Raw genomic sequence first — 14,918 nt, 5'->3', positions numbered from 1 at the left:
GAACTTGGTGACTAAACACTGTAAAATTTAAGGGGAACTCCACCTTCAGGGAAGTCTACTGTCCAGGCAAAACTGTTTCATCTTGTAGCCCTTACATCAAGAGAACTCTTCTATTGATACAGTCGCTTACGTTCAGGTTCTATTTTCAAATCCAAAGGTAAACAAAGTAATCAAATCTATGTGTACACTACAACATGCTGAGGGTGGAGTTCCCCTTTAATACAATATGATCCCGTGACAAGCGATAGCTATTCCCAGCAGTGTTTGATTTAGATGACTCCAGGTGAGCTTCGCTAGAACCTGATAGGTTAAACTTTGACCACATGAATAGGACACAATATGATAACCTGAGAGCTTAATATCACACATTACAAAACCTGCTCACCTGGCAGATCTCACAGTAGTAAAACAAGCTGTAATAGTGAGTCAGCACAACAGAAATTCTCTATATAATTATCGACCTTACTAAACCTACTAAAATCGTACAGTACAATGAGGGGTCTTATTACAGCTGGTGAAGGGATTGTGGCCAGGCTTCTATTAGATGGAATGATTCAAAATATTTGTAAATCAGGTTTAATTTCACTTTACATTTCTATAAATGATTTATTAACATTAGCAAAAATCTCCATGCTGCTTATATCTCCATTCCTACCCCACCTAGTAAAAGGTGGTAGTGCTTGGGGGTCATATTAAGTAGAACTATTTTATGAAATATAATATTTTTGAGGATAATGACATTTAATAATGCTGAGAATGTTTGGTAGATTACATTGATTACATTGTTATACCAATAAGGCCCATCAGGGGGCAGTGGAGGAACTGCAGCGATTAGGTCAGAGGTTAGAGCAGCACCATCGGCCCCTACAATAATTTTGGGCACAGAGATGCACTGTTCAGGACCAGACCTGATGCATGAAAGTTTTGTGGGGGTTAAGAGAGGCTAAAAAGACCACCCTAAATGTACATTCTCCATCCCTTGAAAAACTCCTATAAATATTGCGTCCTGCAACATGAAGTCTTGAATTTCTTGTGAGCGCAACTGACGGTGCAATACTGCGCCGAGGCTGCATTCAGCGAGGTACACCCCAATCCACCCAGTTCCAGTGGGAACATATATCTACACCCTCACAGCTGCCACCTTGTGGACATACTAAGCCCTGCACTTATCATATACATGGGAGCAAAAGGGCAGAAATAGATGTAAAGCATCACTTAAAGGGAAGTAATGTAATTTACCTGCAGATTCCTATCTTTGCATTTTTGTAAATGACCCTTAATATTGTGTAAACAAAGTGGTGGAAAATGTATTTGTTATATTCAGTATTCAAAATGGTATCAAATATTTGATTTTAGAGTAATAAAGTTTCAGTGTAATATCACTATGTGTCACTCAGTGCTCAGCGGCACAATGACAATATCTGTCCAGCCACTAAAATATATAATCACTGTAATAATAATATACACATGACCTGCTGGGTAGCTTTACTGTGATCTCTGATGCTTTTGATAACTTTTTTTTCCTTACAATATCTCAATATGGAAAAATATAATATTATCAAAAAACAACGCTGTAAAGCAGCAATGCTAACTACTGTGCGACCATGATACCACTGACTGTTGCCTGCATGAAAAATACAGGTTTATCGTAATAAAACCACCCAGAGTTGGTTTGCCCCCTGCATGCATTACAATAAAAACGAGGGGGGCGGAAAGTTCAGGCTGCAGCTGAGGTCATCTGATGTGGCTCTTACAGGTACCACGTGGATGCAGGAGATCGTGGACCTGATACTTCTAGAGGGGGATGTGGAGAAGAGCATGCGAGCACCCTGCTTTGTCAAGGTGCCGTTTATAGACTTGAATCCAAAGCCCATGAAATCAGGTAACAGATATATGGATTCTAAATATGTTATATACAGCTCAGCAACTGCTTATGTGACTGTCTGGGGCAATTAAAGTTGTTTTCTATCTCCAGATAACAGAACAACAGCATGAAATATTTCTGGTGATAAAATAGACATTGTATAAATGTACAGAAAAAAAGCAGAAAGAAAGATAAATATATTTAGTAATAGTCACCAGGGGGTATGTACAAGTCAACAAATCAAAGGCAACTGAGGGTGAAATGCACATCTACAGAATTATTTATCCCCCAAACATGAGAATACCCCATTGGTCCGTGTACTGTTCTTACATCACCAATTGGATGTCACACAGCGTATCAATACCTTATATGGGATGAGCCACTTATCAACTGTCCAATAGGAAGCAGCAATAAGCACATACACACAGAGGCTTAGGTATATAACATTCACCGACCCGCACTGTACCACAGGTGAGGGCACAGAGTACAGGCACACGCCGACACCTACCATAGGCGCATAGTTCTCAGCCTATTCTGACACACGTGTTACATTTTGGGTCTCTAAACCTCTTCCCATGTGTGGCAGTTTACAAACCACATACAAAACCGCTGCTTATTAAATGTCTCCTGTAACGTTAGTCTTCACTGAGGCCTATTGGATGTAATGTAGATCATTACGTAATCTAATAGGAGTCCCAGCATAATAATGTGACCTTATGATATATGTTCTGCATTAAGGCCCAGTGTGTTTTGTTAAGTTATGACATGAACACCAGTGTAAAGCAATAGAGGATTTGGGTGACGTTTTTACAAAATAATGTTATCCATGGGAATCACTAGATCAGTAGTGTAATAAGTGCATCACTTTGCCCATTGCTGATTGCTGGACAGAGATCCCAGCGCTGCTCCGTCTGGTTACTTTTAGGCAAAATAAAAATGTCACCTTCCCTTACACCAGACCTGTAGTTCCCATTGTCCATGACCTTGGGCGATGCAGCAGGATTATGACGGGATTTGACATCTGCACTCATGAGCATATTGGGCACATCTGACAATTTAGGCATCTGGGGCCTAATAAATGGCAACATACAGCTTGTGGTTACAGCCCCCGTCCTCCTACCCAGAGATGCCCCCATCTGTGAGAGATAACAAATCTTGATTTTTGTCACGCAGAAAATGAAGCAAGTGGATGTGAATTTTAATCACAATGAAAGTGAAAAAAAAAACAGTTTGTCATTAATGTATTTTAAAAAATTTTAAGGAGTGGATCTCGCCAACGCTATGGAGTCTCCTCGTCTCCTAAAAACTCATTTGCCGATACAGCTGATGCCGCCATCTTTCTGGGACAAGAACGTGAAGGTGAGTGAGAGACGGTGAGGAAAAAAATATTGTGCCCCAAATTATTCCTCTAATTTTTAAGATACAAACAATTTTATTCATTTTTCTAGTGGCTTAAAAAAAAGGTGTAAAACTATAATCTCTGCTACATGATGGGTTTAGCAAAGTGTAGCAAAAATTGTTTCAACAGAGCAAAACAACGTAATCCCAGCTGAGCCAAGTTCTGATGCAATGATTAGGGAAGGGAGGGGTATACACCAATCAGCCTCAACATTAAAACCAGCTGCCTAATATTGTGTAGGTCCCCTCATGCCGCCAATACAGCTCTGACCCGTCGAGGCATTGACTCCACAGGACCTCTGAAGGTGTCCTGTGGTATCTGGCACCAAGTCGTTAGCAGCAGATCCTTTAAGTCCTGTAAGTTGTGAGGTGCGGCCTCCATGGCTCGGACTTGTATTTCCAGCACTTCCCACAGATGCTTGATCAGATTGAGATCTGGGGAATTTAGAGGCCAAGTCAACACCTTGATTTCTTTGTCATGTTCCTCAAACCATTCCTGAACAATTCTTGCAGTGTGGCAGGGAGCATTATCCTGCAGAAAGAGGCCACTGCCATCAGGTAATACTACTGTCATGTAGGGGTGTACTTGGTCTACAACAATGTTTAGGTAGGTGGAAAGTTTAAAGTAAACTAAAACGTTTTGGGTGGAGAAACCTTTAATAATAATTTTCACATATTATTGCAAAAACATGAATTGAGAGGCTCAGATTGTATTTGGTGTGGTCTGCCTTCTAGTTCCACGTCTAGAAGGATTCTCTCTAAAGTAATTAAACTAGACTAAATCGTCCCCTATTTTTATTTATAGATGATGCCACCCAGAATATTCTATAGACAATAGAGAGGACAAGAAAGAGAAAAGTATTCTCTATTGGGGAACTCTTGTGTCCAATTTCAATCACAAAATCAAAAAATCTATCATCTCAAATTATACTTGAACTGTCAATATTCCCCAACAGTTATCGAAATATTTAAAAGTCAAATTTGTAATCAGAACTGATAAATGAAAAAAACAGATTAAAAAAATTAAAAAGTCAGTCTATCAAAGTAGAGGATATATCATCAGATAGTTTAGCTTAAAAAACAGTATCCTGTTATTTGTTATATATTTTTATTTTATTCAAGAATTATAACTATAAACACATTTCTCATTAACAGTAACTGAAATAAGTTCCTATATTTCAGAAACACACTGGGCCTGATTCATTAAGTAGAGCAACGCAAAAAAACCCAGTAAATTTGCATCTTTGCAAAACCATATTGCATTGGAGGGGGAGGTAAATTATAAACGTGGGAATACATTTAGATATAGACATTTATAGTTGGGGTAGAGAGTGTCCTAGATCAACTTTAAATGTTACTGTAAAAATAAAGCTATCAAGTAATTGTGTGCTACATGATAAAGCAGCCAGTATTTTCCTTACGTAAAAAATAATAAACTATTTTGTACCCCTTGCGTTATAACATGGTTTGTCTAGGAGAAAATTTACTCCTATTTTTTGCATTGCTCTCCTTAATAAGGCCGACTGTGTCAATCTGAGTCATTTGCACAAATATGACTGTAATATAATTGTGCTTAAATAAAGTTCCAACAAATAATATTGTTGGTTCCATAGTTTATAACAGAGGATGTGATTAATTAAAAGATATATATGTTAACATTTGTATTTCACCACTTCTATTCATGAGCACCACAATTTTGTTATCTCACATGCACCCTTTGTTACTTGATAATTACATAATAAATACTACTCCCACCTACACTATTCACACTGGTACATGTACACTTACACCTACCCTACTCCCACATATACTACTCACACTGGTACATGTACACTTACACCTACCCTACTCCAACCTATGCTACTCACACTGGTACACCTACACTTACACCTACCCTTCTCCCACCTATACTATTCACACTGGTATACATACACTTACACCTACCCTACTCCCACCTATGCTACTCACACCTGTACACGTACACTTACACCTACCCTACTCCCACATATACTACTCACACTGGTACATGTACACTTACATCTACCCTACTCCCACCTATACTAATCACACTGGTACACTTACACTTACACCTACCCTACTCCAACCTATACTACTCACACTGGTACATGTACACTTACACCTACCCTACTCCCACCTATACTATTCACACTGGTATACATACACTTACACCTACCCTACTACCACCTATACTACTCACAATGGTACATGTACACTTACACCTACCCTACTCCCACATATACTACTCACACTGGTACATGTACACTTACATCTACCCTACTCCCACCTATACTAATCACACTGGTACACTTACACTTACACCTACCCTACTCCAACCTATACTACTCACACTGGTACACGTACACTTACACCTGCCCTACTCCCACCTATACTACTCACACTGGTACATGTACACTTACACCTACCCTACTCCCACCTATACTATTCACACTGGTATACATACACTTACACCTACCCTACTACCACCTATACTACTCACAATGGTACATGTACACTTACACCTACCCTACTCCCACCTATAATTCTCATTCATACACACTCCCTGTCCAAATCTTCACACTAAGCCACACTCACTCCTCGTGTTTCAGCTGTGCACTCTTCCAATTAGAATGTAAGTTCTCTCATGAGCAGGGCCCTCCCTACCCTTTGATTCTCATCACTGTACAGCTATCCAGGTGGATATTAGAGACGTGAGTGGAAGGTGGAAGTGTCAGGGGTTAGAAGACTGGGCGGATATTAGAGAAGTGAGTGGTAGGTGGAAGCTTTGGGGGTTAGAAGACTGAGTGGATATCAGAGAAGTGAGTGGTAGGTGGAAGTGTCTAGGGTTAGAAGACCAGGTAGATATTAGAGAAGTGAGTGGTAGATGGAAGTGTCGGGGGTTAGAAGACCAGGTGGATATTAGAAAAGTGAGAGGAAAGTGGAAGTGTCCTAGGTTAGAAGACCTGGTGGATATTAGAAAAGTGAAAGGAAGGTGGAAGTGTCTGGGGTTAGAAGACTGGGTGGAAATTAGAGAAGTGAGTGGTAGATGGAAGTGTCGGGGGTTAGAAGACCGGGTGAATATTAGAGAAGTGAGTGGTAGGTGGAAGTGTCGGGGGTTAGAAAACTGAGTGGATATCAGAGAAGTGAGTGGTAGATGGAAGTGTCTGGGGCTAGAAGACCAGGAGGATATTAGAAAAGTGAGGGGAAGGTGGAAGTGACGGTGGTTAGAAGACTTGGTGGATATTAGAGAAGTGAGAGGAAAGTGGAAGTGTCGGGGGATTGAAGACCAGGTGGATATTACATATATGAAGTAGATGTGTTATGTTTCTATGTATTTCTCCTCTTTCTGGCAGGTTATATATGTTGCTAGGAACGCCAAGGATTGCATGGTTTCATACTTTTACTTCCATCAGATGAATAAGGGCCTGCCAGACCCTGGGACCTGGGATGAATACTTCTCAAAGTTCTTGGCTGGAGATGGTGAGCCAAAGGGACAAATACAACTTATAATGACTAAGTAAACTACATGTTGCAATTTGCTCCTACGTTTTAAGGTTAAAATATGTCCAACTCTATATAAAACTCATATTCACCAGTAAATTGTGAAGCTCTCCTTTCCAAATCAAAAGGGGCTTCAATGTCTCGACTTCTCTAAGATTTTCCACAGCAATGGCAGAATAAGCTTGTATTTGGGGGAGGGGAGGGCATAAAATGGATCTCACTACCTAGCTTCCAGGCAGCCCACCTGTATATAATAAAAAATAAAACTCTATAGCTAAGAATACTATTACAAAATCCACTTCACTTAGCACATGATTCATCAAAAATACTTTAATTCTCCTTTTAAACTATAATAGGTCCCGATGAATCCAAATCATTACTCTGGGATGAAACCTAATCCTGTGTGCTTAAACACAGACTAGTGGAACTCTTATTAAAATGAGTAACCGCATCTTCCGTGGGTGACTTACAATTGTTAAAAAAAATGTATTCCTTTCAGTGGCTTGGGGAAGTTGGTTTGACCATGTCATCGGCTGGTGGAAAGAAAAAGATAAACATCAAATTCTCTACATGTTCTATGAGGATTTGATCGAGGTGAGGAAGATTAATGTAGCACGGAGTACATATATATATATATATATGTATGTATATATATATATATATATATATATATATACACATACATACAGGTAGTTCTATTTTTATTGAAACTCACACGTTGACAGGACCCAATACGAGAGTACAGAAAACTACTGAACTTCCTAGGAAGGGAACTGTCAGATGAGGTTCTCGAGAAGATTCGCCATCACACATCATTCCAGGCCATGAAGGAAAACCCGATGACCAACTACAGTGCTATACCAGCAGTTGTTTTCGATCAGTCCATCTCACCCTTCCTGAGGAAAGGTATAATGTTGTTGTTTCTATAAGGCAATGACAATTTAGAGTCAATATGGTGATAACTATTTATTTCATGTTTGTGAATTCTTGTTTCAGGGAAAGTTGGGGATTGGAAGAATCATTTTTTGGTGGCCCAGAATATTGTGTTTGATGAGGAATACAAGAAGAGAATGGAGGGGAGTGGACTGAGCTTCTGCACCCAGTTATGAGACTAAAGCTGGCTGCCCGCACAGTTTCACCAGGTAGCCAACAGTTGTACCATGTGTGGGCTTAGCTCCCTCAATTGGATTTGACCAGGTATGATGGAGCACCGGTAATAAATAAATAATGATAATAAATAAATAATGACCTCCATCTTTACATGTGGGGAGTAATTCATTGATCCGGACATGCAGTGGCCCGTGACTATGTTGGAATCCAGTAGGTCATTGAGACGTCTGAACACACCGATCACTTCAGTTTGGCTACAGATCTTTGTGCAAACTACCATATCAGAACATGTTTAATTAACATAAAAGTCAGGAGATGCATATTTCATATTTTTTTTTTCTCCAATTGAGATTAATCAACTTTAAAATCATACAATTACAGTTAGAAATCTCAGAGACTATAGTAAATTATTTCCACATTAACAAAACAGCGTTCGAAATACTACAATTTGAAGATTATTAGTTATGTTTCTCACAGCAAAAGGTAAAGAAATACCTAATCGAGAACCTAACAGACCCAGTCCACTCAGTAGAATTCTCCTACAAACCATTTCTCAGAATATACCAAAATATTATCACTATTAGGGAAGAATTCTATAACATTCAGGTCAAAACACTGTTTGAATTCCTCAGGATGAGATGAATTCTCTTTGTCTTACTTAGCTCATGACAAACAATTGACATTATCTATCATATACATGAGAAATTCCAATTTTAGCTCTTGACATCGATGCTGAGAAGGACTTTCTGATATCTGACCTTACCATTGAGAAATATTATGGATAGAGAAATTAACATGATCATAATAAACATCCTGCCCGTGTTGTCTGCATCTTTCAAACCCTGTCAATTAGGGTGCCAAGATAGACAATTTTTAACCTCCTAAATACCTACAATAAATTCAGAAGGAGCAGTAAAAAGCCAAAACTGAGAAGAGCAATACTGGCCAGGGTTACTGTTTAAGAGGGCCTGGGTATCCCTTTGATTGAAAGACACTATAAGGCTTCTTAGCTTTGCACATTACACGCAATAACAGAAGATGGGTCGACATTGAAAATACGCTGGTAGGGACAGATGTCCTTGAATTTACTTTGTGGCTTCAGAAGAAATTAAGACTGAGATCAAGTCTTCATGTCCAAACCATAGCACTGACCTTAGAAACTTGGGATAGGATCAATGGGTGTCTTCATCTGTTAAAGCATCCTTTACTCCTAAACCACCTATCAGGCCAACCCTCATTCCTCAGGGAATTGTAATTAAATATCTGAAGTTTGGAAACCAGCAATTTCCACCACCACCGTGATTTCACACCAAGTCCAGAACAGAAACTCAATTCCTAATAATAGTCTTCACACACTCGAGTCAAAGTTGGGGAAATTATCTCAGAACGAAAGAATGTGTATCTATTCTATCATTTGGGAAAAATGTCACTTCTTTACCTTATGTTCTTTCCTCCTGATCCACCTCAACTTGAGTCTCATAAACTACTTGGGAAATGGTCTTTCAAGCCGGCGAAGCATGTTCTATTTTTGTAGCAATAAAAGAGTACTCATATAAGATTTATAACCACTGGTCCCAAAGTGGCTCCACCGCGGTTACCTGTACAGTCAACCAGTGATGGAGACAATGTGGCCTGATCGGCCTTCCTTCAAATGTGTGGAACCTTCCCAAGAACAATGACCTTCTGGAAAACCATTCTAGACCTGATAGCCAACATTACAGGAGTTAGATATATCTGAACAATCTAAAATTGCTCCTCACCAGACCTGTAGGATCAGTCGCAATTAAAGATTTCTGCAATATTGCTCCTGCCTTAGACGCACCCACTTTCCTCGCCATCAACAACAATTGTTATTCTCTTACTTGATGCATCATGTGTTCCCCACACCACTTAGATTGTAAGCTCTTTTGTTCAGGTCCATCTTTACCTTTTGTGTCATTTCATTGTATGAAATTTATTTATATCATGATTCTCTCAGTAAGAGCACTGTGGAATATGCCAGCGCTTTAACAATAATGGATAATAATAATAATAATAATAATAATAATAATAATAAACATAATACATATCAGCTACATAGCTAACTTGATACTTTTTGTAGTAATGTGACAGCCCTTTTTTTTTAAAAAAACAACAATGATTTGTATTTCAATATAACAGATTAAATGGGAATTCAAATATAAAGTGAATACACAAACATAAATAAGCTTCACAATAAAAAAAAAGTATTCTCATTGTCTTTTCTTGAACTTTAGTTTTGGTTTTTTTTGTTTTTTATATATGTATAAATGGTGTCATGATTTTTGCCTCAAATTACATATTAATCAGCTAGATATAAATGTATTAAATGTGATACCAGGGATGACTTTGCCTGGACTATTCTGTGACATGTAGCTGAATGTAACTTCAACTTTAACTATGCAATAACTTTGTCACCTACGGGTAACAATCCATCTTCAAAGAACTACTGCCGTGAGCTATGTCCTGTCATTGAAGAGTATTTACACACAGACTGCAGTCCACACAGAGAGGACACATGGGCTCTGACAGCGCATAGATGTATAAAAAACTTAATTACTCCTAAAATTACCCCCTACAATCATTATTAACACTGACCAAACACAAACGGGTACATAAGACTGTGCTATTTCCTAAGGGTCTGTTATTGCTCTCTGTTAGCACGAGGGTCCAATGGTGATGTGAATATGCTAATATGCTAATGACCATTTAATACCTATCTTCATTAATTACCACTCACAAAGGGTATTTTCCAGTTTAAACCCAGCTTTATTTCATTATCTGTTCAATTTTCTCTAACACATACAGTATTATACAGGACATAACGATAAACCTATCGAGAGAGAGTTTACACAAAGTCTCAATTTAAGATAATATATATTCTTATTAACAATAGGTATTTTCAGTAACAGTCTTTACACATGTAATAACACAGTGTAGAAAGCATAATATATATTGCATCAACTACAATGCATTCCCTACTTCAACTGTTTTAACTATGAGCAATTGTGACTTATTTCATTCTGTTACTAAGTTAACATAGTAGTACTATATATGTACGTATATGTATGTATGGTTATGTGAATGTGGAAATAATGTATGCAAGTGAAATATCAGTATCTCCTCTCGATCCACTACATCCACACCCCCATGTCGAATAAGGCTGTCCATCACTCAGGGAATTGGAGGAAATGAATATTGGCTTAACTGATCAACTTTACCTAGCTCTCTTTCATATCCATACATTGGAAAATTTATACTATGTTGATTAATGATTAAATTGGGTTTGTATGACACTCACTAGAAAAGATCTGTTACTTGTAAGCATCGGGGTATTAAAAGTGAGTTGGAACCCCGGGCTGTAAACCTGTCTGGCGAATCGGGCTGCATAATAATAGTTATAAAACTTAGGGATACCTATACCACTCGCAGTAGGATACCTTTGAAGGAGGTGGGCTGGAGTTGACAGTCAATTACTGAACCATATAAAGCACATCACTGATTTTTGCAACAAGGAGAGGGTCAAAGGGGAGATTTTGATAAGCAAGACTTGGAAGATATATAACAGTCTGGGGAGAACATACATTTTCACAGAGGTGACCTGACCAATCCAAGATATCCTAAGCTTATCCCAGGTAGTCATATCGCTCTTAATACAATTGATTAAAGGGGGATAGTTGGCCTTATAGAGGTTACTATTTATGTGCCGTGGACAGATAGGGCCACATCCAGGATGTTCAAAAAGCATTTTTTATAGCAATGTGCAAATTTGAGATTGTGAAGTGAATTAGTGTTAAGGGGGCTAAGAAAATTAAGTACTGAACTATGATTCCCATCCCTAATTATAAATAGTTCATCTCTGTAATGGCCATAGTACACCAGGTTCGACACGCAGTCACTTGTCCAAATGTAATTGGACTCAAATCTAACCATGTAGAGATTAGCATAACTAGGTGCGAACCTGGACCCCATGGCCGTCCCCATGACTTGGAAATTTATAATCACCATCAAATATAAAGTGATTGTGCGTGAGAATGAAGGAAATGGAATCTAGTAAAACTGTGTTGTGTGAGTCTGAGATGGTGTCTGCACAGCTCCCCCAATAATCTATGAATTCCACTCCTAAATCGTGAGGTATTGTGTCAAGTGATTGGACATCCAATGTCAAACATGCAAAGCAGTCTTGTCATACATATTCTTTCAATGTGTTCAATAGATGAGTGGAATCACACAGAAAAGATCTCAGCATCAATACTAACGGTTATAAAAAATAATCTGTATAGTGAGATAATTTAGAAGTGAGTGAATTCATACCAGAAATTATAGGTCTCTAAATGGGCAAGGTGAAGGGGTTGTGAATTTTGGGAAGGTGATAGTAAATTGGTATAACCGTAAATTCCATATATAAAAACCTCCATTCGTCCATGGATAAGACCCCATCTGCCAGGGCATTATCCAACAGGGACTTTAATTGTCCCTGATAACTTGTTGCAGGATTGTGTGATAATTTAATATAAAAATCAGTATTTTTCTATTGTTTCTTATAATCTGTAATATTTTGAATAATCACCCCCCCCCCCCTCTTTGGAGGCTATATGATGATGGTAGGATCATTTTTTTCTCTAAGAAGTTAAAAACCACCATTAACTTTATACTCTCTGTAAGTTAGTACAGGTCTTTATCTCATCCTGTTGCTTGGTCTGGAGTGCCATCTGTCTCAGAATTCAGATATGTCTGTCTTCTCCTCAGTCTGTCACTTTAACAATTGAAAATACAATCACAGCCCAAAGCAAAAATGCTATAACACAACAAAAGATAAAAACAACAAAACTATGGGCGCTTAAAATATGATCAAATTAGGCGGCAACTGATAATGAAGAGTTTGCTGACCTCTAGTACCGTAAACAAAATAGAAAAGTACCGGCACCAAGCCTAGAGTGAATCTGAAATATTGATATTTACAAAAAATAATTTTAAAAAGGCCTCCTTCTCAAAAAAAATATTTCTTATTACTATCAATAACAATGTAAAATAGAAAATTTTGGTCAAATAAATTAAAATACCCCATTAAAATACATTATTCAGTATCATTAGCTTGTGTCTCCTTACTCCTGGAGAGAAGGGAAAAAGAACAGGTGGGGCGAGCAGCAAGGCTGAGCGATACAATTAGTTGTGAACTCATTCATACATAACCCTTTTAGGAGGCGTATCCCTTGCAGCTGCTGGAGGCTGGTGCAACAATATGCAGTGATGAGGATGACTATCGGCAACACCATCTACCAGATTCTGATTGGATGATTGCATAATGACCCCTCTCAGCTGATATTGCTTATATGTTATGAAGCTGCGGCCATTTATTTGCATTACTTAATTGACATTTTCACTTGGACTGCTGCAGAAAAGAAGATTTCCATTTCATCTTTAAAGAGAAAGCAGTATACAGTATATTATTTAATGTTACTTGATTTGAAGGCGGCCTCGTTTGGGGGAGGTTTCGGCTCTTGATTATAGCCAGACTGGACATTCCTTATGACTGAGGATCAAGTCTCAGGTATGTGCCTAAATCCCTAAAATGAGAATGATTAACATGATATTTAGACTAGCTACAATGGGTGGATAAATTTCACATAGTACACTTGGGTGGAGACAATGTAGATAAAGTACACATAGTACACTTGGGTGGAATGAACGACACTCCTGTTAACAGTATAGACCAATTATCAATCTCTGGCATTTGGGTAAAAGTGGGACAAGTCCCCAAAATGCACAACATCCACTCTTTGAAGCTCATTTAAATACCCTGTACTACAACAGAAAATATATTTTCTGTAATTAGCACAATATGAGATGAATTACTGCAAATCAAGCAACTGATCTGCTCACCTCCATCATCAGAAGGAGCAAAGATGCGAACCCTCCAGTTTCTGCTATCTTGAAACGCTATGCAATGCGCTTAACCATAGAAATGGGAGCAATCACTCACAAATCGGCTCATGGCATCAGAACGACTAAAGAAACTGCGCATGGCTTACGCATCTTTACTATACCCTTATTTGTATATTGCTGTTCTTACTGAGTTTTTTTTTACCATGTTATACATATATATATATATACGTGTATATATTTAGATATTTATATGTATATACATATATATAATATATACTATAATATGCTAATACCAATATATATATATATATATATATATATATATATATATATATATACAGTCTCTTATTAACCACTGTTGCACTTTGTATAACATATTTACAGCACTGTCACTTTTACAACACTTACACTCAGCAGCAACAAATTCTGGCAACAATGGAATAAAACAATAATAATAATTGTGGAAAAAGTTTGTAGAACGGGTTTGTGCCAAGACACTGAGCAGATCTATGCCGACATGTTGTGATCAGAATGTGGATGGGACTCTAGACTCCTCACCCTTCCCAGCGGTCCCCATAAGCCTCAACCTGACAGAGGTGAATGTGAAAGTTATGGGGGCGGGGCCTGGATATAAGGGCGAGGAGGAAGGGTATTAGAAATAAAAGGAATTCAGAGAAGTGTTAACAATGATCTCTGCTTATAGGAAAATTCAAGGGAGAGAGAGAAGATAGGAAGTTACAGCACAGTAACAGCGTTTGCAAAATTCAAGGAACTGATAGCAGAGGACCACTACTCTCACTCAGGTAAGTTAACATGGGGTAAGGGTCAGCAGTATATAATAATATATGAAAGTATAATGTAAGTAAACATTATGTATGTGTATTCTGCAAATAGTAGATACTGTTCACCTGCTGCAATAGTTGTTTTGCAAGATTCACAAACCAAAAACGTGAACGCAGATCAGATACTTTTAGTTTATTTTTTACAGTAAGCAAAACAAGTGTAAAATGTACCAGGTCTGACTTGGTGCAGTTACATGGGGATTTGCACATCTTCAATTCTCTGAGCACAATTTAACGAGCAGAAAGAAAAAGTTCTTGATTTTTGTGTTAATTGCATTTAC

General features: G+C 38.2%; 2 protein-coding genes across 5 annotated transcripts in view; both read left to right on the top strand.

Annotated features, from left to right (window-relative positions):
• The window catches only part of LOC142097288 (sulfotransferase 1C2-like), a 40,257-nt gene extending 30,211 nt beyond the window's left edge, over positions 1-10,046 (top strand). For 3 of the 4 annotated variants that reach the window (XM_075178995.1, XM_075178994.1, XM_075178996.1), the window contains exons 3-8: positions 1,757-1,882; positions 3,126-3,223; positions 6,634-6,760; positions 7,281-7,375; positions 7,507-7,687; positions 7,778-10,044. In XM_075178995.1, the coding sequence (XP_075035096.1) occupies positions 1,757-1,882; positions 3,126-3,223; positions 6,634-6,760; positions 7,281-7,375; positions 7,507-7,687; positions 7,778-7,890 (740 nt within the window). In that variant the 3' untranslated portion in view covers positions 7,891-10,044. Of the gene's footprint in view, positions 1-1,756; positions 1,883-3,125; positions 3,224-6,633; positions 6,761-7,280; positions 7,376-7,506; positions 7,688-7,777 lie in introns of all 4 variants that reach the window. The other variant, XM_075178998.1, reaches the window with a different exon arrangement.
• LOC142097287 (sulfotransferase 1C1-like) overlaps positions 1-14,918 on the top strand; it is a 59,750-nt gene that overhangs the window by 2,658 nt on the left and 42,174 nt on the right. The window lies entirely within an intron of this gene.

This window comes from Mixophyes fleayi, chromosome 7 (assembly GCF_038048845.1).
Source record: "Mixophyes fleayi isolate aMixFle1 chromosome 7, aMixFle1.hap1, whole genome shotgun sequence".
In the NCBI taxonomy this organism is placed as follows: domain Eukaryota; kingdom Metazoa; phylum Chordata; class Amphibia; order Anura; family Limnodynastidae; genus Mixophyes; species Mixophyes fleayi.
Note: the sequence above shows the minus strand (reverse complement) of the source record. Positions and strands in the feature narration are given on the sequence as shown.